At 34.6% G+C, this 25319-nt stretch overlaps 2 protein-coding genes across 4 annotated transcripts; both read right to left on the bottom strand.

The window, feature by feature from the left end:
* Nucleotides 1-214: 214 nt before the first annotated feature.
* Nucleotides 215-11990, bottom strand: tmem123 (transmembrane protein 123). Of its 3 annotated transcripts, none has more exons than XM_087293348.1 (4): nucleotides 11719-11990; nucleotides 6696-6857; nucleotides 6426-6573; nucleotides 215-3127 (listed from the first exon to the last, which is right to left on the bottom strand). In XM_087293348.1, the coding sequence occupies exons 1-4, from the start codon at nucleotides 11774-11776 to the stop codon at nucleotides 3103-3105; spliced, it is 393 nt and encodes a 130-aa protein (XP_087149474.1). In that variant the 5' UTR covers nucleotides 11777-11990; the 3' UTR covers nucleotides 215-3102. The 3 variants fall into 3 exon arrangements, with proteins under 3 accessions (XP_087149474.1, XP_087149475.1, XP_087149476.1); XM_087293349.1 differs by lacking the exon at nucleotides 11719-11990 and adding an exon at nucleotides 11581-11652 and having other exon boundaries at nucleotides 2067-3127; XM_087293350.1 differs by lacking the exon at nucleotides 11719-11990 and adding an exon at nucleotides 11325-11556 and having other exon boundaries at nucleotides 2096-3127.
* A 1714-nt stretch (nucleotides 11991-13704) lies between these two features.
* On the bottom strand, nucleotides 13705-24155 carry tbcb (tubulin folding cofactor B). Its single transcript, NM_212775.1, is given in 7 exon segments — nucleotides 13705-14539; nucleotides 14673-14745; nucleotides 16909-17100; nucleotides 19224-19320; nucleotides 20174-20317; nucleotides 23670-23811; nucleotides 23955-24155. Coding segments are annotated over 6 exon segments (741 nt in total). The 5' UTR covers nucleotides 23790-23811; nucleotides 23955-24155; the 3' UTR covers nucleotides 13705-14424.
* Between the last annotated feature and the right edge of the window lie 1164 nt (nucleotides 24156-25319).

The following is a 25319-nucleotide window of genomic DNA, read 5'->3' as shown; positions in this document are numbered from 1 at the left end:
GCGGCCAAAAAACAGACCGGCCCACCGGGAATTCTCCCGGTCCTCCCGATTAGCCAATCTGGGCCTGTGCTGTTGTTTTCATCGACTCTGAGGTGATATCGAGTCTTAATTTGTCCACAACTTTCTGTGTTTCAGCAAATGGAACAATCTTTGGTGACTAATCTTATTAGGAGGAAAAAATACTTTGATATTTACAAGAAAAACCAACAATACATTTATTCATTCATTTTCTTTTCAGCTTAGTCCCTTTATTAATCTGAGATCACCACAGTGGATTGAACCGCCAACTTATCCAGCACTTGTGTAACCCTTCCAGCTGCAACCCATCACTGGGAAACACCCATTCACTCTCATTCACACGCATACACTACAGACAATGTAGCTTACCCTATTCACCTATACTACGTCTTTGGATTGTGGGGGAAACTGGAGCACCCAAAGGAAACCCATAGGGATAATATGCAAACTCCACACAGAAATGTCAAATGACCCAGTCGAGGCTTGAACCAGCGACCTTCTTGGTGTGAGGCAACAGTGCTACCCACTGCACCACCATGTCACCTTCAACAATGCACTCTGGGCAAATTTACTAGCCTTTTGTTATGTTTGTAGCTCTTTTTGCTCCATTGACTTCCATTATAATGACAGTTTTGATTGCAAATCTCTGACACCCTATAATCATGCTTTTTTTTTTTTTCAAACTTGCTGGTTTTTCTTGTTAGGAGGAGGTAAATTTACAATTTTTACTCTTGATTATCAGTTGCAGCACAAAAATAAAGGTTAGTTTTTGGATAAAAATTATATGGTTATATGAAGTATAGTGTGTGTGACCGAGAGAGACCATTGGGCACTTCTATATTTTTGGGGGGGAATAAAGCAACTCAACTCTCAGAACTTAGCAAACATAGTGTATTTAAGCACGGACACATCTGCTGTTGTACTCCATATAAAAAAACTGAACATTTTTGCACAGGCCTATCTTAATAGTCAATGCTGCCAACTCATGATCAACAGTGATAATGAAAAGTTTGATCTCATCCCAACATGGAAAACACCAACAGTCAAGAATTGCATGATTATTTGGTGTCATGGCTTTGCGATCAAAAAATGTCATTGGAACATGGAAGTCAAAAAGAGCCACAAACATAACAACTGGATAGTCAATTTAAACACTACACAAAGGTTAAAAGACGTTTAAGTGTGCATGTTTTACACAGTATACATTTTGAGTCAATCCTTAAAATATGGGGCCCTGTCATACACCCGGCGCAATGTGGCGCAAGGCACGAAGCAATTGTTGTTTGCTAGTTTCAGCTCAACGCAGGTGTCATTTTGACATTTTGCACCACGCTGTTGTTTAAATAGCAAATGCAGTTGCGCTCATAAATGCGCCCATAGGCGTTCTGGTCTAAAACATGAGGCGAGTTAAGGCGCATTGCTGACGTGTTGCTATTTTGAGGAACTGAAATAGTCTGTTCAATAGACTAGCTTAGAGGAAGTCTAAAATGCAGCGCTGAGCACGTTAGTCACGCGCCTCGCTCACACATTGCTTAATACACGCAGGATGTACAGCAATACGCAAATATCTTTACATATGAAAATTAATTAAAGGATTAAAACGTTGCAAAAATTAATACTTTCTAGCCCACAAAAATATAAAAACCACCACCTCCAGGCCTTCTTCATCTCTGAGGGCTTTTTTAGTTTATTCATGACAATTTGCTTTTGTAAAATGTTGTAATTATTAGCAGTATTATTTATTATATGCATGTTTATATTTGTTTTATTAAAAACAAGCTTAGATTTGCCCACCTGTCAGGTTTTAGACCATATGGGGCACAGCATGTGTATTTGGAAATAACTGTTTTTTTTGTCCACACTTTATTATTATTGTTCATTTATTAGTTAGCTGGAAATTAGAACTGAATTTAGAAATAGTTTTGAAACAAATATTTGCGCTTAATAAACAAAATTAACTATGTACTTGCTTATGGATGTCTGTGCATACAACACGTTTCCCTATCCACGAGAGTGAAAGTGAAAGTAAATAATGAGGAAGCTCATCTCTCATTCTCACGCTGTAGATGCTCTGTTTAACTGTTTACTCTATAGTGAAGCATTCAGTTTTTCCACTTACAAAGTCCGACATGTAAATAGCAAATGCGCTATGGCGCGACACAACTGACTCTAAAAGAGAATGGGATATGAGACTCTGATTGGTTTATTCTCGAAACACACCCATAACTTATTAAAAGAATAAGCTCAACCCTGTTAGACCATGCGCCACAGCGCAACGCCGATGTTTCTGTGCTTAAAATAGCGAAAGTGGATTCTGACATGTCCTGAATGCTTTTGCGCCCTGAGCTTTGGACTTTGCACCTGGATCGTCAAAATAGAGCCCATAGAGTATAAATCTGTACTAAACAGAGAAAAAAAATAATAAATCCCTTTAAGTACATTAGCTTTTACCTAGAAACTGACAAAATAGCTTTAATAACCAAACCAAAACACAAAAAAATATATATACATTGTGTTCTCTTCACAGTCGGTCCCCTCAAAAAAAGTTTTGTGATGTATATTTTCATACCAAGCATCCAAAGCAGTACTGTGTACTGGGTGAAACTCACTTCTATATGTGGACCTGAGATATTAATTATATGTGTTGAAAAGCTTAAAAATGATAATGATAATAATAAAGGAGTCAGGAGAAATCCTCTGCTACACACACAAGTCAAGAATTGCAGCAAAAAATAACATTTTTGAGCATTCTGTCTTTTTATAGTCACATCTTATGACATCATTTCCTGTTTTTGTTTCACCAAGATGTCTTTGGTCCTTGCTGCGTTCTTATTGTCTGTTGAACAGCATTACAGTTTATTTGGAAAAGGACCGAAACCTACATTTCATTAGTGTGCACAGTTTGAATTGCGAAGTTCACACATTTAAATGAGTGGCGCTAACAAAGCAATCACCCCCTCAATTGGTTCAAATGAATCAAGTCAAACCAGTGTGAAGACACCAGGAACACACCCCTCATATGCATATGAATTATGATGAAAACCAACTCCTCAGATCATGAAGGTTTCTTGGATGGCTCCATTTTTAAATGATGGCATCATGTTCCTCGCTGCGTGACATGGAATAGAAATTAGATGGGTTGTTTTATTACATTTGAATATGTTTAAAACATGGGTTGCTTAATGTGTAATTGGTAAGTAGAAAGTGTGTGGTTTTAAAATAAATATCATTATTTAAAAAAAACATATCAAAAATGTTTTGACAGTTTCACAACACATTTGATCTCCTATAGTTTATGTAAATAGCGGTCAGGTTTTTAGTTAAGCGATTTCACCTTAAAGCTATTCACAAAGCAGCTGAATATTACTTTAATCAATTTCAGTGAAGTTGAGAGTAAAGGTTGCACACAATTATTGGCTGATGTCAGAGATCAATTCATAGAAACTTTGTAGAACCCAATATTATGATGTCATATTCAACTAAAAGTAATAATAATAATAATAATAATAATAATAATAATAATAATAATAATAATAATGCCACATTCAAATTTACTTTTTTAAAATACAGGCTATAGACCATGTAAATATGATGTCACTGGCCCATGAACATGTTCTGGTTGTTATCAAACTATTTCATAACTGTAACAAGAGACAATCCAATCATAAATTAATGTTAAAATAGCTATCATGTAACAATATTTTTCAACAAGTGGCTCTTTCTGGATTCTCGGAAGCTATAGAAATTCAAAATGTGAAACAGGAAACACCTTGGGACCGTTTTTTTTTTGGTTTAAATCCATCAAAATGGTCTATAAGTAAATAATTGCATTCCTAAAAAGTGTTCCTCACACATTATATATAGCTTTTTCCCAATTATACAAATGACTGTCTTTCTTAGAAAACAAAGCAATAAAAAATGAAATAAAGCAAATAGATATTTTAGGCTTTTAAATCATTTTTTAAATATATATTTTGGAAAACATATGTCAAAAATGTTATTTATAGAACATATATTTGCATAAAAATAACTTTAGAGAAAATATTTGTAGGTCTTTTTTTAATAAAGTTTGAAATATAAAGATCCAAAATCAAACAGAAGGGGTAGGGGTAGCTTAAATAATGTGTTGGTGCTCTTTGGGTAAGGGTTTATCAGAATAAACAGCAAAAATCAGTCCAAGGCACTCGAAAAATGTGAAAACAATATATTAAAAAGCCCTTATTGAGATGACTATTAAGGCTATGTCAATTAAGTCTTTTGGATATTTATTCCACATATTTCGAGTGCCTTTTATTTTTGCTAAATTTTGAAATATTTTTGAAAACATATTTCTGATCGTGGCCAATTTTTTAAAATGTATTTTTCCACAGCAGAAAGCCAAACAGCCACTTTTAGATCGTATGTTGTTTGGTCTTGGTGATTTAGAGTCCTATTCACTAATGTTTCACTTATTTAGGAGCTAGTTTTATCACTAAATGCTTTCTGAAATACTTTAAGAGCCCTAAATGTAGGATTAACACTATTATCATATACCATTATTAACACCATACACCCTTTTATTTTGAAATTACATTTAGATGTTTAACATTACGTTTTTTTTGTAATGTTTGATTATCAGGGCTTGACATTAACTTTGTCGCTCATGAGCCCCTGTGGCTAGTAGTTTGTTACTAATCACTCTGCATTTTCATTAGTCACAATTTTGTTGTTGGGAGCACATATTTTATATGCAGATAATTGACTTTGGCATGCTAAAATTACTTAATTTAGATTTTTGTGTTATCTCCACATGCCTCCTCATTCATTTCACTTTTTTTCTGTGGTGTGTATGACCTTGCTAAATATGCATGAGCAAATGGGTTGTGCTTTCATTGTGTCATATTTCATTAATGAAAGGAATTTTCAGGGCTTAATGCTAAGAATTTACCAATTTTTCTCTGGTGACACCAAACTATTTATTTTCTTGCCACAAAATTTAAATAATGTGTCAAAGCTAGCCAAATTACACACACTTTTTAATTCAACAAAAATGTTCTCAATAAAAAAAAATTGACATTTAAAAAATGATTGTCATGTATTTAAAATGCACAGTATTTTGTCCAGGCTAAATGTCCCAGATCACCAATTAACTGCACTGACAATTTAAAAAATATATTTTCAACCAGCCAAAGTGGCTAGTTGGGGTGGCTGTTTCACCACAGCTGAAATCCACCTGCATTTGGTGGGTGTTAATGCCAAGCCCTGTTGATTGTTTTTTTTTTTTTTTTTTTTGTCTTTCACCTCACTATGATGCCTTGGATGCATGTATAGTTGAGGTCAGAATTATTAGCCCCCGTTTATTTTTCCCCAATTTCTGTTTAAAGGAGAGATTTTCTCAACTCATTTCTAAACATAACATTTTGATAACACATTTCTAATAACTGATTTATTTTATCTTTGCCATGATGACAGTAAATAATATTTTACTAAATATTTTTCAAGACACTTCTATATAGCTTAAAGGGTAATTTAAAGGCCTAACTAGGTTAATTAGGTTAACTAGGTAGGTTAGGGTAATTAGGCAAGTTATTGTATAACGATGGTTTGTTCTGTAGACGATCAAAAAAAAAGTTCTGTCTGGTTCTCAAATCTGATTGGCTGATGATAGCCGTGCGATATTCTGCAATATCAGAACTCCTACAGCCTTTTTACCCTTTGTGTATTACTCCGCCCACATACAGCCAGCAAAAAGCAGAAACTACAGATCTAAAGTTTAAAAGATGCACACTTAACTGTTTAACTGTCAGCTTATGATTTGAATACGGAAGTAGTTCCTCATACAAAAGGGTTTTTGAGACTCTCCATGTTTGATTTTGTTTTTATATACACAATTATGCCGTCAAACTGTTGTATAAACGCAATATCACACGAGTAGCAGTGCGATATGGCTGTATATCGGCACGGGTGGGGGCACTAAGTTAACTAAGCCAACACACACCTCCCACCAGTGCCTATATACAGCCATATCGCACTGCTACTCGTGTGATATTGCTCATATATATATATATATATATATATATATATATATATATATATATATATATATATATATATATATATATATATATATATATATATATAATATTTTTGACCTTAAAATGTTTTTTAAAAAATTAAAAACTGATTTTATTCTAACTGAAATAAAACAAATAAGACTTTCTCCAGAAGAAAAAAATATTAAAAGACATACCGTGAAAGTTTCTTTGCTCTGTTAAACATAATTTGATAAATATTTAAAAGAGAATAAAAAATCAAAAGGGGGCTAATAATTTCAACTGTATATGTTTGAAATAAGCTATGTTTATATATATGTTTGAAATAAGCTACTATGTTCATCGTAGTTGCATAAAGCACTTGTAGATACTCACATGACCCTGTAGCGAATCGCCCGTTTTGAGCAGAACAGCCTGTACCCTACAGCGACGGCCAGTATGATGATAAAGGCCAGAATCATACCACCGAGGAAACTACCCGCATCAAATCCACCACCTGCTGTTAGGTGACCTGGAGGAACGCCTGTTTTATCCATCCAAAGAAAAGGGTTTCAAAAGATAAAGCTGAAAATCAAAATCAAACCTATTCTGCTTAAAATAATGTTTTAAAAAAAGAAGCTCAATGCAAAAGATCAGGCTGTGTACCTGTAGATGCAGAGATCAGGTGTTTGCTGGGTGTTGAGATGTGCAGCGTGTTCACAGATGCTTCAGTCGGGGTGATGGATTTAGCTTTGGAGAGGTGTGTTGAATAGTGGGACATGTTTGAGGCAGTCAGTGGCTCTTCTTCCGCTTGATGAGCTCTTGTGTCTGTATAGGGGACATTTAGTATATGGGTTTTCACATTATGCTTGACCCACTTTGTCATTGTTCTTAATATTATTTTTAGGATTCAGGATAGACACCCCTTAATTTGCTTTACATTCACATACTTTGAACAATAACAAAAATGCTTCATGCTAGTGAAGTTTCATTATTAATACACTGTCAAAAATGCTGGGTTCCTTGCAATTGATTTGTGTCAAGATGACATGATAGAATTAAACTAACTTATTGGTTTTTACAAATTGAAGCGGATTAAACATAAAACAATTAAGTTGTCCACAAAAACATCTAGAATTGTCTTGTCTCAGCGTGTTTCAAATAAGTAGTTTGAGCAAACAGAAAACATCATTTTTTGAGTTTGAAAAAGTGATTCATTAAAAAAGATATGCAGTTGAAGTCAGAATTATTAGCACCCCTGTTTTATTATTTTTATACTATATTTTATTTAACGGAGAGCAGATTTTTTTTCAACACATTTCTAAACATAATAGTTTTAATTACTCATTTCTAATAACTGATTTATTTTATCTTTGTCATGATGACAGTAAATAATATTTCACTAGATATTTTCAAGACACTTCTATACAGCTTAACGTGACGTTTAAAGGCTTAACTAGGTTAATTAGGTTTACTTGACCGGATAGGGTAATTAGGCAAGTGTTCTGAAGACTATCGAAAAATATATAGCTTAAAAGGTCTAATAATTTTGACCTTAATTTATTTTATTTTATTTATTTTTATTAAAAACTGCTTTTATTCTAGCCGAACTATGAAAATGTCCTTGCACTGTTTACCATCATTTGGAAAATAATTGAAAAAAAAAAATCAAAAATTCAAAGGGGGTCTATTATTTCTGACTTCAACTGTGTAATTTGAAAACATGCAAAACCATTACGTAAACTGGTCATATGCTGCATTCATGACACTCAAACCGCAGATATGCAAATTAGGATGTTAACCCAGAGTCCTGCAATTACTTATTTCAACTCATCTTAATTAAGTTGAATTGTGTTATTTCACCTATTTTACAGTTGTGGCTTTCTCAGTCAAGCAACAAACAATATTGTTGTTAAAGAAGCTGCCAAAGCATGATTAGTGCTACTCTTCTTCAAGGTGGTAACCTCAAAACCTTTAACTCTTCAAAACAAGACTAACAATTCTTTTTCTTAACTTAAAAGACTAAAGGTTGCTTTTATTTTCAACTTATCCTCCTCTTAATGCAATCTCCCACAGGGCATGCTAAGAACTACACGTTCACTAACCTGGTTACACCAACACAAAGCAATTAGGTTAATCTTATTATTTTTTTTATTTAAGTGGGTTAGACATAGAACATAAATTGTCCAACGAAATTACAAGCAGCAATAATCTTTTTTGTGTGTTCATTGGAACGTTCATATGTCTTTTTTCACACTATATTAAACCCCAGGTTAGCTTTAGCATTTTTTTTATGTTGTTGTTTGTTTTTTTACCCAGGGACATGAAACCCAGCTGCAGAGCATTTAATATTTTAATTATAAAAAATAAAATATAATATAATTCATATTTACATGCTTTGGACAGTCATGATAATGCATTTTATATCGGAATGCACCAATATGTAAAAGGCAGTGGAGGAAAGAAAAATCATACTCAGGTAAAAGTACCATTGCTTGCCCCAAAATTTAGTGCAAGTGGAGTAAAAATATGTCTTAAATATTACACAAAGTATGAGTAAAAAGTAGCCCATTTAAAAGTACTCAAGAGTAGAAAGTAGGGAGTTTTACGCTGTGTAAAGGTGATATGTTTACATGCAATTTTTGCATGTGTGTGTGTAATTGTAACATTTGGTAGGGCATTTAGTGCAAGATTTTGGACATCTTCTTGGACACTTTTAATGCTTCCAAATGTTTTGCTGCATTTATAAAGCGCACATGTCTAGGTAGTTCAGTATGATGCGATTTACTTTCTATGGGCAATTTGATTGGACAGAAATCGCAGAACTGATTTTTCTACTTAGCCAATCCTCACAGACAAGAAAAAAATCAAGGAATGAACACTGTTTAAAGGAAAGTAGTGACGTAAAAGTACCAATGTAACACTGAAATGTACTCAAGGGAAAGTAAAAGTATTTGTAGAACCACTATTAAAACCACAATTTCTATGAGAAACTACTCAATTACAGTAACTTGAGTATTTGTAATCTGTTGTTTTACACCACATGTAAAATGGCAAATACCAACAGAACATTTAAAAACTGATAACCAATATATGGGCAGATAAAAAAAAAAAAAATTTCATATGAATTGGTTATAAAACAAAAAGCAAAAAATGAAAGCAATAAGCCATGGTTTACAGTATATTTATAACAGCAATAGGGTGCTGTTAAGCACAACAACATACATAAAAAAAATAAATAAATGTTATAAATTCACCATTAATCATGACTGCATGGGGCTTATTGCTTTTATAATATGTTTATTACATATGTATAGTAAGGTTTAAAAAAATAAAACCAAGTAAAAAAAAAACTGTCGCCAGGACCAAAGAAACAAAAGCTGAGTCTCATTTCAGAGGCTAGACCTCAAAGGTGAGTCCTTTGAAGTCCACACAAGCTTATCCAAGCATGTTGAAATAGAGAGTACAGAGGACAGATCTCATCACCTAGCAACTATGACAGCTGCAGTTAATAATAAGCGGTAATACAATCTTGAATTACTTTTTTCAAAGTGATTTTAAAACTTAATTTAATCATCTGAAGGCAAAACAAGGTTTACAGAAGTTGGAAATATGATTTCTTAGATGCATACATGCAGGGGCAGATTTGATCAATAAGTGAAGAAAGCAGCTGCTTAGGGCCTCAGGAAATTGGGGGCCATCAATAAATACCTAGAAGTATAAATTATACACAGCATGGTTTGATCATATTTTGTATGGTGAGGGTCTAAGAAATTACATCTTCACGTCATTATAAAATCCACGCAAATTTGTTCCAACCATTAAGCAGTCAAGCGAGGTAAAGATTCAGTTTAAAAACAATTACAGTCGATTTATAAATTTTTTTTAGTTGTTAATTCGTTTAAAAAATAAATTACAATAAAATTTTAAACAGTATATAAAAACACTTTTTTAGTAACATTTCATACTCTTTGTTTTTTAAAATGCGTGTTTAGATATCCAAGTAAAATAAACCTAATTCATACATTTAATCTGCAGTTTTAAATCTGAAGTCCTGCCGTTATCAGCGTGCAATGAATCTTGGAACGTTTAAGGCCGCAATGGATGCAAAGCTTGTGTTCTTCATTACCTGAGAAACAAAAGGATGCATTTTGAGGCTGCATTTGAAGAAGGCTTTGAATTTTTTTTAAAAATGAGACAGCTTTGCACCACAGATGGCGCAGAGCCCTTCAAATGCATGCTTCAGAAGATGCAGCCTTTAAAATGAAACACAACAAAAGATGTGTTTATAGAGTATTTTACAACAGCTTCTAATGCAGCTCAACCAATCAAAATCAAGTACCAGTTCAGAGCAATCTATTTTATAAACGTTGGACAAATTATTTTATTTTAAGACCATAAATACAAAACAGTAAATGTCTAGATGTTTAATTTTATAAAAAAAAACATTTGCAATTCTGAATAAGTCAAGGTTAACATTTTCAAGTGTGAAAAGCCCCATTGAGTCTGAGTAGCAATCAACAAGAAGTTTAGCAGAAAAGCATTTGCTCATTTATTACAGAAGTGATGATAAACGCCTCTAGAGTATTTTATAGTTATTGTGTAAGATTTTGCTGAAATAGTTTACACATCTGGTCTACAACATCTGGAATATTGCAATCTGTATTTTCAAACTTAAGATACAGTGATTTAAGAGATTCATGTGGTGTACAATTTGCGAAAAAATGATTCAGCTATAGAGATGAAGACTGACTCAAAACATAAGGAGCTGTCCATCCAGATCTAAATTGTGTAGCACACAATAATTACATCTGTATCACTTTATTTTAGTCGCTTTTGCACATTTTGTTGACTAGAGGTTACAATGCATCTAGATGCAAACTATTTCTCATTGCATTATTAGCAGACTGTTTGCTTAGTATCTGCTGACACTGCTCAACCAAAATCTGTCTATGAGAATCTTTACAAGTTGCTACATGCCAGTTTACACTAAACCTAACCACAATCCTACTTATACTCTAATTAATTGAACTCTAAGGCGTGTATAGCTGCACTTTAACTATAATCAACAGAATGTGTTAAAGGGGCCACTGGACATTTAAAATAAATATTTAAAAATATGAGAAATAATAAAAAAAAATGTGCCCATATGAAACCTGCTAACTGGCTTAACGTTACTATAGAAATCCTTTGACACAACGTTTGGTGAACATAAATCAGGAAATGTCAAGCCCTCTTTCAAAAACTTTACAAAATGTTGTCAATATTAAAAAGGTAGCCTACATCAATACTTACTTGCTGAAAGTGATTTTAGTGAGGTATTCCTGCCTTTACCGTGTTTTTTGCCTAACAAAATCTGCAGCACGCCTAAAACTTGAATGACCTTTAAAACTTAAGATTTCACGGCAACTGCAGTCCCTGAATAGCCGTTTGTTTGTTGTTCTCTTTATATTCATCCCTGAAACATTTTAAAACGACGAGTCGCCTTTTCTGGTTATCTGATGATGCGGCGAAATGCCTCCTACGAGCGTTGTCTAGGTAGGGAACTCACCCAGTTTTTTAGACATAACCAGTGTTCCAGACCTTGTGTACACGTATACACAACGAAAGCTTTCGCAATTTCCTTTAAATAGTGCGCTTCAAGTCTATTCAACCAATAATACCAAAATAACAACAGAAAAACACTTACCCAACGACAAAAGCAGACCGGAAAATGTTATGAGGTTCAACCATAAGCAGAGGTTCATTTTCTTAACGAACTTAAAGTTCCACAGTCATGATCCAAACAAAATTCATGAGCAAAATAATCTTAACGTTATTCTTGAGGCATCATTGTCGACGGCTTTCAGGCAAACGCGATAAAAAACATTCTTCAATAAATTAAATAAATAAATAAACAGGATTATCCAGTTTTAGAAAATACACGCAGCTTCTTACTGACAGCAAAAGGACAAGAACTGTAGACGTTTTTTCTGGGGGGGTTGGTCTGACCACGATGATTTGTGCAAAAGTCCAACGATTTCTAGCATGTCTTGTGTAAGTTACAATCGATGATACGATTTTTAATATTTAAAGCAGAATATGAGAAAAAAAATTAAGAATAGTGAAAATGTTATATTTAATGCAAGGACGTTGGGGTTGTAATGTAATTGTTTTCAATGTTTTAGATGTTATGGAAGTGTGCCCCCCATTCTAATGTAAAAAGTAACTTCTTAAATAATACCAAAGTTATGCTGTGGATGGAAAATTGATTTTATAAATTTTTCTAAAATGTGGATTGGAAAATATTTTAGGTCATTATTTTTAACACCCAGTTCACAAACTCAGTTTAAATATTATTTTTATTGTTTTATTAAATACATTTTATAATTTGGCCGTTTAAAAAACAAAAAAGGTTCCCTGGAGAGCTCAAATTGCATCATAAAACAATGTCACTTAATTTAAGTTGAGACAGAAGTGCAACGTTAAAGCAGATTATTTATTTATTCATTAGAGACAATATTCACCATTTAGCGTTTGAAGGTATTTCTTGATGTAACTTTTTTTTCTCCTTATAAAAAAAGTCACTAGCAATTTTGTAATCAAAGTTAGAGAACAGCAACAATTGTAGCACGTAAAAGAAAATAGCAATTATTTAAGTTTACATCAGTCAATAACTAAAAAAAAAAATGTCTGCAACAAATCTACAGGCACATCACTAGTCTATCACTGCTAACCCTGTGATCTTGATCAGCTCTTCCTCAATCTCCACAGTTCACCAACAGCACTGGGTTTTTAGACAAATTTTAAGGATAATGACTATCATAGGGATTTTTTCCCCATAGATTTCAATCATTTCCCATTAATGGGTTGCAGCTGGAAGGGCATCTGCTGCGTAAAACGTGATGGATAAGTTGGCGGTTCACTCCGCTGCGGCAACTCCGAATTAATAAAGGGACTAAGACGAGAAGAAAATTAATGATTTAAATTTTTAATCAGGTTTACAGCAGGACTCCGGTCTGCCATATCATTATTTCAGCTTCAATGAACAGCCTTACATATTTTGCTGTGCATTTGGCTCTTTGCCAATTGCAGACTGACTGGATGATGAACGCATGAATGGAATAATGTTGCAGAAGGAGCTGTTTATAAATATTTGCATTCACTTAAATTAGGGGTAATATTGTTGGTCTTCATCAGTCATACTAGAACAGATGGCCAACTTGCAAAATCAATAAAATTAGACTGTTGGTTCTTTGTCAAGGAAATTCCATCAGATGTCAGATTAACACAAATACAGAGGAATCTGAAAGTGTTCTCTAATTTTGGTCAGTTTTTCCACCAAATATCTCATTTAAGGTTTTTTAATACTATGCTTCAAAATATATACAACTCATGAAATTTGCTTGCATTTCCCTAAACATCTCAAACAAACAAAAAATCTATGTTTATACCTGCTCTTGTCTCTAACGTTTTACTTCTATGTTTTGGTAAAGTAGTGCACTGCTATAAGACAATTACAGCATTCAAACTAAACCAATCATACCCTTCTGGACCATAAACAAATGTTTATTATTACCCATGAACCATGAAGATTTTAGTGCTGTTCTGCATTAGTATTTAACAAGATCAACATGTTCTGAGCTGCATATTAAGGCAGTTCCAGGGGGAAAAAAAGACAAATTGTGCATCTGTCTGCATGATGTCCAAAGTTGGCACATGGATTTATTCAAAACAAATTTTGCTGAACAGAATTCCATAAAACATGAGGCCTTTCTGTTCAAAGTGAATTTGACATGCATCAAAATCTTTACATGCCAAAGTAAAAAGCTAGAGTTTTGTAATTTACAATGAAAATACAGAAAACTGAGGCCACAGGATTCTACATTACTGCACTCATAAGTGAGCTAATTGCTAAAGTGCCGAGGACGATAAGGGACTGAGACCCTAAACACAGTCATGTTGATGCACAAGAAAGCAACAAAAAAAAAATAATTAGTACAAATAAGACCTCTATACAATACATTGTGTACAGAATTGCAAAAACGCGAAGAACATTTTGTTTTGTTGGATTTGTTTAAAGTAAAATGACTAAGCCTGGGCTCAAATCAGCTGCAGAACTTTGGAATTCAATAATCAACATGCAAGTGAGTTCAACTAGGTTCTATACTCTGATCTTGACTGATGTTCTCAGAATTGCTTTACCAGTTACTTCCAGTCATCAGGGCACAGATGTTGTTTAAGATCATTTCTTGAGTTTGACTGAAGGAAATTAAGGTATAATTGTTGCCGATCTCTTTAAGATCAGCAAAAAAACAAAATGATCCGCAATGACAACAGAAAACCCTTCTACTTCAGCAAAGTCTCACTGCAGACTTCTTGAAGAACTTTCTGACTGTTCATCAGGTTCTGATTCTCACATCTCATCCAAACCATAGTCTTCTTCAGGGAAATCTCCTACAGTCACTGTGAGGGGCTTCACGAAGGCACCATATTTTGGTTCGCACTCAAAGTAACGTTTCCCATTCACACTAAATCAAGACAAACATAAAGAATCAGTTAGACTACAAGGTTCGAGTAAGGTTCATGTAACAGTCCCATTAGTCATTTTTCAAAACATGCTGGCGCTTTTCATAAACATAAACAGCATGTGCTTGCACTGACCTGCCATCATGCTTCCCGAGTGGCTCATCGTACTTCACACCTACCCAGTAGCCTGGCTTGAAATCTGCCGTACCTGAAAACAATAGAAGCAATGCAAAAAATATGAATGCACTCAGCTATAGGGACAAAAAAGAGGAATTTTAAATAAATAAATATTGCAATCAACATGACTATACATATCATATAACATATTCAGGTCCGTAGCTAGGGGGGGTTCAGGTGGTTTGAAAGACCAACCCTCACTGATAAAGGTCTAGAATTTGTCCCATACATGAGCTCATTTGTCCTATTTTGACTGCGATGCCATAATAAATAGTGAAAAAAAACCATTGAAAAAGGATAAGACCAAGTGGAATCCCCTGTCAGCTGTCGTTTCAGTGTGACTTCAGCTAATCAGTTTTGGCCAGTTGCACACAATTATTTTTCATAAATCCAACAACCAGCTGTGCAAGAAAACATACGATCTGATGAAGTGAAGTCATCTTTCACTACTGTGTTGTTTTTAAATAGATCAAATATTTTACAAGCATTTTCATTCTAAATCTTGGAACAAAAAATGACCAATGAAAAGACGTGAAGCACCAGATATTAAAATAAATTTAAATACAATTTTGGCTATTGTTGTTACGCGTGAATTTTTAAATGTACTTTCTTTGGTTACAATCATCCAACAATCTATTTCAGCTTAAATAATGCTTAAAATGTCACTGAAATGCGGTAATTAAATCTCATAAATAAATAAGAGCCTAAAATGAGGCCTATAAATCGCAAAAAGGTCCACTTTTTGACAAAAAAAAAAGAACCACCCCTTTCACCAGACTGGCTACAGGCCTGATATTTTATGACAGCTTCCCTGTCGTAACAAAAATTTATGAAATCCCCCTACTCTTAACTGGATAGCTATAGCTCAGTAATGGTTGACCTTTATTTAATTTAAACAGTCTAGATTATCTATCGTGTTACATTTGATTATATTTTTCAGCTTATGTAACTGTTAGGCAGAGGTGTAACGAGTACCTGAAAACCATACTTGAGTAAAAGTACAGATACCTTACTGTAAAAATTACTCTATTACAAGTTACAAGTCACCAATTCCTTAGTGTTAAAGTAAAAGTGTTAAAGTATCCATTTTTAAAAGAACTTAAGCATTTACTCATATGTTGGCTCAGAAACACCAAGAAATGTATTATTTCCTAATATAGAAATTAAATTAAATATGAACACCTCAATGTTTCAAAATGGCAGAACAAAATAGATTTTTTTAAAAAGAACAAAAAGTCTAAAACTCAAATGTTCATAAAAAGGCACAAACAATAAAAAAAAAGTAGTAAAATGTAGTAAAAGAAAAATTCAGAGCTGACTTTCATGTGATTCACCTCTCAGTCTCAAAGGGGGGCAGTACTTTTATTTTGAGTAGTTTTTTTAATTGATTAGGATGTTTTCTCTGTATTAAAATTAAACAAAGAGGAGCAGTGTTATTTTTCAACTTAGTAAACTACACTTAAATTCAATGAAAAATACATCACAAACTCACAGCTAAATGCACCTGATGCAGAACGTATAATTTCAGTGATACATTTTTTCCCGTTGCACAAAGAAATTAAGCAAAAACATAGTCATGTCATGTCTCAGTGGTTTTTTCATATCAGTAACTGTATTAAATTCACTAAATTATTATATTAACGTTAAATAGACTCTTACCTCAATGTGTTTAAAATTTGACGATAAATTCTTAAAAAAAAGATGCCGACTTGTCGCGCACAATCACAATGTTACGAGTAACAAGAAGCGTCCGTTCAAATGTAGTGGAGTAAAGAGTACATATACTCAATCCAAAATGTAGTCAAGTAGGAAGTAAAAGTTGCTTATATTTTTAATACTCAGTACAAGTACAAAGTAGCCAAAAAATACTTAAGTAAAGTAACAAAGTCCATTTACTTAAGTACTTTACACCACTGCTGTTAGGTACATCAAAAACCTAAAAAGACACTGTTTATTTTAGTATTATCATTCCTATATTGTTTTGAATTTGTATTTTATATTGCTTGTAGAGTTTGTTATTTTGACGGTGCTTTCATACTGAACATATACACTGAACTGTACAAAAACCATGACCTAAAACTAAATTGCACTGTGAGAAGTAGCAGCAGATTTGATTAAATCAGGTCATGCAAACAACAGAAACAATGAAAGTCTTAATCTGAGTGGTGTGATATGAAAATGAGGGTAAACTTACCAACATACATAACAGTGCCAATCTTAGTGGCCTGCCCAGGAACTTGAACTTTACAGCGGTTTCCAACAGCGATAGCTCCAGCGGCCACCTTCTCCTCTTCCTCTTTCTTAGCGACAGCCTCTTCTTGCTTGGCCCTCTCTTCCTCATTAAATCGACCTAACTTCATATTCTTCTTGAAGTTCCGAATTGAATCTGACAAATGAGAAAACTTAAAAGTTAGATATTTGCTTTTTTAACATAACTTTTGGAGAATTCAATAAAGATACTACAGTATGTATGATGTAACTGTTTAAATGATTATTTTTTATTTAAGCTACAAAACTTGAGCTATGATAAAAAATCATTCTAGAAATTCATTTATTTAACCAGCAACTTATCCAGCAACCCAACACTGGGTAACATCCATACACTCTCATTCACACACTTACACTATGGACAATTTTAGCTTACTAAATTCCCCTATAGCGCATGTCTTCGGACTGTAGGGGAAACCAGAGCACCCAGAGGAAACCCATGCGAAAATGGGGAGAACATGCAAACTCCACACAGAAATGCCAACTGACCCAGCTGAGACTCGAACCAGTGACCTTCTTGCTTTGAGGCGATCACGCTACCCACTGCGCCACCATGACACCCCATTCCAGAAATCGATTGAGATTTTTTAAATGCATCGCATAAATTGATTCTGCGCTTAGATTTTAACAGCAGATGGTGCTCAAGGCTAGTTTGTTTTTTACTGTGCACACAAATGCTCACAAGAAAAGGAGTCATACCAGTTTGTTTTTGTCACGAGATTAAATGTCAATGGCTCAAGATGAACCCTCTTGTAATTCGCTTAAAACTTTCTTAGCTTTATTAATACTTGTTTCAGATTCAGGTCAAGTGGTATATGTAAGGAATTGGATGCAAGCAGATCCGTGAACTACATACAGCGCCATCTGCAGTTAAAAAACTAACTCAGAATTGACTCAAAATGGATTATCAATGCATTTCGAAGATGCAGAATAAATTAGGCCTTTTTTTTAACCACAGCTCTAGTTATTGTATCATAGCAGTGCATGTCCTAAAGCAGTAAAACACTAGATAATTTATGTTCTAAATACATCATGAATGACAAAAGTTTTTTTACATTAAAAAACATTAGGCGAAAGATGTTTTAGTGTTTATTCTGCTTAAAACTGGTCCCTTTATAAACAACTGACTGAACGTTCTGGGTACATTTACATATAATAGCATTTTACAGCTAAAAACAGAAAACTTGGATATGGATATGGTCATGGGACAGCTGGACAGGACAGCCACATTTTGGGGGCAGTTTTAAATTGTAAGTTTAGATTTTTGTAAAAATGCTGGTGTTAAAATATCAAATGACCAACTACTAGCCTGGCATGCATAATATAGAGTTTTACTTTTATGTCAGGTGCTGTTTTACTGCAAGTTGGTCAGCAGAAGGTACAGTAGGTGATTTCAGAGATGCTAGCTGTCTCTAAAAGCTAAAGATCCTGCACACACCATTGAAAACTCACTTTCCAAATGGCCATGCTTCTAAACAATCGCTGCATCAGGCTCGCGGCATTCACGCGGCCCTCGATCCCGCCTAGACTCGTCAGCACTACCAAGCCGACCAATCACAGAGCTTGTGCTACGCGTCGTTGCGACGTGTAGTTATTTTTTGAGAGGTGCACGTCAGCGATGCTGACGACCACAGCGTAGGGCTATGGGTCAACGCTGTAGCATACGCTTGCGTTTGACGCAGAAATATAAATCAGCCTTAAGAGTGTGTCCACCAAAGTGTTTTCCCCAAGGCACACACATTAAAATACATATACACATTAAATATATTTAGAGCACTTAACATAATGAGTGCTATCGAGATGAATGCACACATTTAACCAGCATAACAAAAATGTTTTCAACCAAATCACCTACCCTTCTCCAGCAGTTGTAATAAATGGATAGTTACCCCCAAACTGAAAATTCTGTCATCATTTAATTACCCTTCTCTTCTTTCGAACCCTGTTCGAGTTAGTTACTTCTCTTGAAAAAAAAGATATTTTGAAGAAAGCTGCAAACTTGTGTAACCACTGACATCCATAGTATTGGTTTTTCTTACTATGGAAGTCGATGATTACAGGTTTTCAGCTTTCTTCAAAATATCTTCTTTTGCATTTAACTAAAGAAAAAACCCACAAAGGTTTGTAAACACTTGAGGGAGAGTAAATACTAAGTAAATTTTAAATTTTGGGTGACCTATCTATCCATTTTATTCTAAATGACACATTTCAGAGGAAAATGATATATGACATTTTATTTACCTGCCCGTTTTTCATAGGCTTCATCTGAGATTTCAAATTTCTCCACTTTTGACAAATCTGTGAACTCTCCGCTCTGTGTACCGCTACGGTCTGTCACCTGCAAATAAAAAAAACTCCATGAACAAAAATTTTGTCTTTATTAATGCCATCAAAGTACTTTCTAAATATCCAGACCACGAATATTGAATCTTTAATACTAATACTACTATTTAAAAAATAAATAACTAAATAGTAAGACTGATTTCTGCAGTCAGAAAAGAAAACAACGTCAAATGTACTGTCCCGCTCATTGACTCTGCACTACAAACACCTTGCATAAGTGGGAGTTAGTTTGTTTTGTTAGTTGATAAAACATAATACAAAGCATCCGCTTATTAAGTGTGATGTCCCGCGTAGCAGCTTTCAGGTCCAAGTGCTCTATCAAACTGCATGGGGAGAATCAACAAATGGTAATAATAAACATTTACAAAGCGATGTAGTACTTTCGAAAATCATAATCGCAATATATATATATATCAATGCCTAATATCCGATGGCCAGAAAGTGAGTAATTTTTTTATAAATTGTTAAAATATTGGTGTCTGTAATGCAGCAAGTCCAGAGACTGTCGTGTACACCATGATTTTATATAAAAATCTATTTAATGTGTGATATAACTAAAAAGTGGTCACATTCGAGTATTATCTCAGGACAAATGAGTAGCAGCTTGGACCCGGAAACAGTAGTCTATACGTCACGACTTAACAAGTGGATGGTCCAGGTTTAGGGATAGGAATAAGGTTTTGACTAAATTTCCAGAGTGAAAAGATATTCCAGGGACACCAACATATAACAACCCAGGAATGTGACACACTGTGGAAATTTAGGACGAAATCGCATCCTTTCACATGTTCTAAATGTGTCATGTTGTTCACTTTGTAGACGAGGTGTCAAAAAGAGTAAATACCCACATGTATTCTGCAGTCATCATCCACATGATAGGAGCCCAGCAGAGCTTCATTGTTATCTAGTTTCTGAAGGAACTTGTCTGAGGAGCTGAACAGATCTAGGTCCATACAACTAGCTGGAGTGCCTACAATCAACTCCAGTTTACTCTGAAAAACAAATATACAAGTTAGGTTCATTGACCAAACTAAAACATCAATGTGATTTCAAAATGACTCAAGCAATTTGTGGATGTAATTCACTCTCAGAACGAAATTCATTTTCTTAATATTAATATAGCTTGGGATGGTTTGAAACCAAAAAAAATGTTCTCTTGCTAAACTTTTATGTTCCTGTGGAATTTTTGTTTGTTTACAAAATGTTTATGTTCACCCAAACAAAAATGTTTGATTCAATTACAATAATGTTATGCTAATAACTTTACAATCAATAGCAAAGTTTTGCATTTGGTGGCAAAATGTTTGTGATCAAAAGGTTTAGCAACGTCCTCATTTGCGTAAAGTCATATTAGTAAAAATTGCTTAAAGAAACAAAATCAACTGTGAGAAAAAAAAAACTGATTTATTGAAGTACTGATAGTTAATATTAGTTTAAAAATTCGACTGAATTTCATTATGTATCAAATTCATTTAATAAAATGATTGCAACTTGTTATCAGATTACGACTATGATTTAAACATCCCATTAGCCATTAAGTGAGAAATTACGATTAATAAAAGCTTTTGACGTTTTCATTGTGAAACGTCTTAAATTTCTCGCCTTAGCCTTACGTTTCCACCCACCGATTTTTATGCTCATTTTGGAGATGCCCATAAAAATGATTAATGGAAACGTCATGATGCACATAACTTTGGAAAATACACATTAAAAACGTGCATAGCTGAGTAGGATAAACTTTTATTCGATAGAAAAGATGTGCATAAACTACGATGAAAACACTTTTATTGAACAAATTACAGTATGTGTATTAAAAAGGTCTGTTATTTGATGATGAAAATGTGTGTGAATGGACAAACTAGCAGGCTGAGCACACTATAATACATCTTAAATGTTGTTTTGCTCATTCATTCTATAAATCCTTAACAGTTTGAGTATTAATGGTATTATATTATTAAAGACCTCCAGAGCGTCTGGAGCGTGTCAAGAGCGTCTGTTCTCCGCATCTCATGGCTTTAAACGCCCCACGTGTTCATTGTGTGTCAGCGTCGTCTTCTGAGGCGCAAGTACATTTATTAAATATAGAAAAGATTGACGCTGCTGCAGCTTCTTATACCGCAGTAAATTCTGGTTTTACTGTTGATATTTGGTGTCCGTTTTATCAGGAAGTGACGATTTTGTTCTCTTTGACTCGTTGGATGGAAACGCTGCTTTATTCGCACATATCTTATGCGATATTCCAGTTTTGCACATAAATTTAATTAATATTATTGGATGGAAACATAGCTATTGCCTACATTACAGTCACACAAAGAACAAAGTCACGTACGAGAATGGCTTGTCCTTTTTTAATAAATAAAGCTAAAATTCACGGACCTTCAGCAGGGACAAGTAGCCTAGATTAAGGGGATTATTATTCTTTCTAAATACTAATGTTTTTAGTTCTGCTTACCTTCTAAATGTCATATCAACATCTATCACTTGATCAATAAAAAAGGCAGACACACAAGTGCACTTTTAAATCTATTAATACTGATCAACATGTATAAAACTTGTGTAAAGATTTTATAAACGTCACACATAACATTACTTATTTATTAAACTTAAATATTTAAATACTTTAAATGTAAAATTACGCATTAACTTGAGCAGCTGTTTTCCCATGCTAACTGTCTCTGTTTCACTGACCCAGTGGTGTTGCTTTTCAAAATACATGGTCATATTTGCTAAAACTTTGCATGAGCACATCAAGTTAATCTCTCTTTTAAGATGTTGCCATACTCACTCATAATATCTGCACTCTATTGATAATGCCTTTTTATATTCACGGTGCGCGATCTTAACTCTGAGTTGGTCTACTCAAAGTTAATTAACCTAACTCAGATCTGCTGTTCTGAAACCGAAAACTCAGAGTTTTTAATCTCTCGGTAAATCAACTAAGAGTTCAAGTTTAAACTCAGAGTTGGTTGAACCTCCTTACTGAAACAGGCCCCAGATCCTTTCAGAAACGACCAAACGTGAGACTGATGCGCGGAAAAACAAACCAGAAAAATTAAGGAGAAAAAGATTTTTTTTCAGCAAACATGAACAAATTGCCATGTTTAACTATTATCATCACCATTTGGACTATTATGAACTTGGAATGAGGGAAGTACTTTCTAACAAGAGGTTACATGTGCTGCAGACGATTAAACATACAGATGTGTGATTTGCACTGACTGTACTATATGTTGTGTTGTTTTTGAACCCAAATAAGAACTAAATGTATCCTTCGTGTAGTTTTTCTGTAACTGGTATTATATCGAAGAGTGTAAGGGTCTGTATGCGTTCATATATGTTGCATTTATACATTTATTTTACATAATCGCAGATGTTACAGTAGGCTATACCGCACTATCATTGATCTGCAGTTATAATTAATTCATGCACATAGAAAGGTAACTGATGAACATTTATACACAAGTACTTATGTGTATAATGCATCTGTTTTGTGAGAAGTGCTTCTTATATGATATATGAATGACCCGTACAGCTTTACTTTGACATTTTCTCGAGCGAGAATGACGTTGACTGAAACTCTTTGTCGTACACCACGGCCACCAAAAGGGTACGATTAGTTCCCTTTTAGCAGTGGACATGCAAGCCTCATAAAGGTGACCTGTACCGACCCGTACCACTCAGTGGAAACAGGTCCCAAAAGATTTCAGTTATTCACTGTATTTTGAAGTGTCCCTGACAACAATATTAGGCACAATCGTTATCGTTATATATTGAACTATTGAATATTGGCATCTTTCTAGATGGAAGTAACCTAATATTAGTGTTCAAAAAAATATATAGAAAAATACCTTCTTTTTTTTTTTACTTTTTTCCAACAAGATTTTTTTTATTTTTCATATTTTTTATGAAAATTTGGAATTAAAATGAGATAGGAAGAAAATTAAAGTTTTGTTTTTATTTTGAGATTTAATTTATTTAAATGAGAATTTGTTTGAGATAAAATACACTCAATTGTCCAAATGACGTTTGTACTGAATAATAAGGATCATGCAAGAGTGATGTTCATGGCTGTTATTTTGCCATATTGCCACAATGGACAGCATACAGTGCGTTTACATGTGACCAGTACATTACATATGTGACGGAGTAAAACAAGGTAGGAAATTTGTTTTAGCAATTTTATCTAAAATAATATAACATGGATACTTCTAATAAACAAGAAAACAAAAACATGATGTGTATCTGAAATGACACTGGACATATGGAGACAGCAAAGTTTCACAGTACTTCACCCACTACCGTTAGCCTACTGTATCACACACAAGCACGATCACACGGCCGCACCTTAAACTCTGCGATCGTTATTCCCCGGTTGAATCTCCGGTTCACCTCGAAGGAGCTGACGGTGCTGGTCACCCGCACGGACACGGTGGGATTCGTGATGATTGTCACACTCCCGTCCATCTTCTGCTGCTGCTTGGTCAAGCTGAAAACCAAATGACGTGTTTGGCATTTACGCAGTAAAGCACAGATATCCGGACGGACTCATTTATTCATGACTTCCGCTGAATGTTTAATATCTGATATCTTGCTGGTTGCTATAGCTAACCAGTATTTACATGCACTCACGTGACAAGACTTTCACTTCATCCACTGCTTCAGTCAACTGTCTGCGCGTTCAGATCTCATCGGTTACGCGCGATAAGTTATTTCAAAGGCTGTATTTAAAATACAAATCTCTAAAACGTCTATTTTTCTGATTGTTCTGCTTCTCGTGAAAAGCTCTTCCGTCAAAGACCACGCCACTAAATTCTGGAAGATTCTGCCCACCCCCACACGCACCTTTCGGCCAATACTAAATCCGCAATTGGGCGGGATCTTGAATTCCACCAATTGTGATCTGTTATGAGTGTTTCAGTGGGAATGGACAACTCACTCTGTCGAATCATGGCTCTTCAGCGAAACAGCTGCTGTCCAATCAGTGTTTGTTTTGTTGAAGCAGACCGCGCCCAAAGTTGTCCGAAAAACACAAACACCTGCTGTACTGCATGTGGAACACACGATGCCGCTAGAGTTTCAGGAAGAAACACGCATAGGTCTAACTCAATTCCTGGAGGGCCGCACCTCTGCACATTTTTGTTTCAACCCAAATCAGACTAGTCTTGAACACCTTGATTAGCTGGATCAACTGTTTTGATTAGGGTTGGAGCAAAGCTGTGCAGAGCTGCGGTCCTCCAGGAATTGAGTTTGAGACCTACTTTTATATAACTTGTAGCGTGTTTTTGTTTCTGAAAGTACACTTTGAATACTTTACCATTTAACTGACTGCTCTACCAATCGGTTGACCATATTTTGACTGTTTTAAATAATGGCAGTTAAAGTCATTTAAAGAATGACTGTTTTTAATAATGCTTTACACACAGCATTGCTGGTTTTAAAAAATAAAATAAAATAACCCTGTTGCACAACCGCACTTGATTTTGGTTTATTGTAAAAACAAACAAGAAAACATGTTAAATGAGAGTCTGAAGGGCGACGCAGTGGCGCAGTAGATAGTGCTGTCGCCTCACAGCAAGAAGGTCGCTAGTTAAAGCCTTGGCTGGGTCAGTTGGCGTTTCTGTGTGGAGTTTGCATGTTCTCCCTGCCTTCGCATGAGTTTCCTTTAGGTGCTCCGGTTTCAACCACAGTCCCAAGACATGCAGTACAAGTGAATTGGGTAGGCTAAATTGTCCATAGTGTATGATTGTGAATGAGTGTGTATGGATATTTCCCAGAGATGAGTTGCAGCTGGAAGGGCCTCTGCTGCGTAAAACATATGCTGGATAAGTTGGCGGTTCATTCCACTGTGGCGACCACAGATTAATAAAGGGACTAAGCCGAAATAAAAAAGAATGATTGAATGAATGAGAGTATGAAATATTTTATGACATACTTTAAAAATAAAGATGATTTAGTTTTCAAAAATGTTTTATTTTGATTATGTTTTAAATAAAT

The sequence above is a fragment of the Danio rerio genome, chromosome 18 (assembly GCF_052040795.2).
Source record: "Danio rerio strain M-AB ecotype USA chromosome 18, GRCz13ab, whole genome shotgun sequence".
Lineage (NCBI taxonomy): Eukaryota > Metazoa > Chordata > Actinopteri > Cypriniformes > Danionidae > Danio > Danio rerio.
The sequence above is the reverse complement of the archived record's forward strand: the minus strand, read 5'-3'. Positions and strand labels throughout refer to the sequence as shown.

Bases quoted from the DNA above. Each gene is read 5' to 3' on its own strand.
- tmem123 (XM_087293348.1), bottom strand. From the start codon at position 11,776: ATGAACCTCTGCTTATGGTTGAACCTCATAACATTTTCCGGTCTGCTT. The intron at 6,858-11,718 runs GTAAGTGTTTTT...TCCCCTATACAG, and splicing joins CGGTCTGCTTTTGTCGTTGG to ACACAAGAGCTCATCAAGCG. The intron at 3,128-6,425 runs GTGAGTATCTAC...CATGTCACGCAG, and splicing joins GCGATTCGCTACAGGGTCAT to CGAGGAACATGATGCCATCA.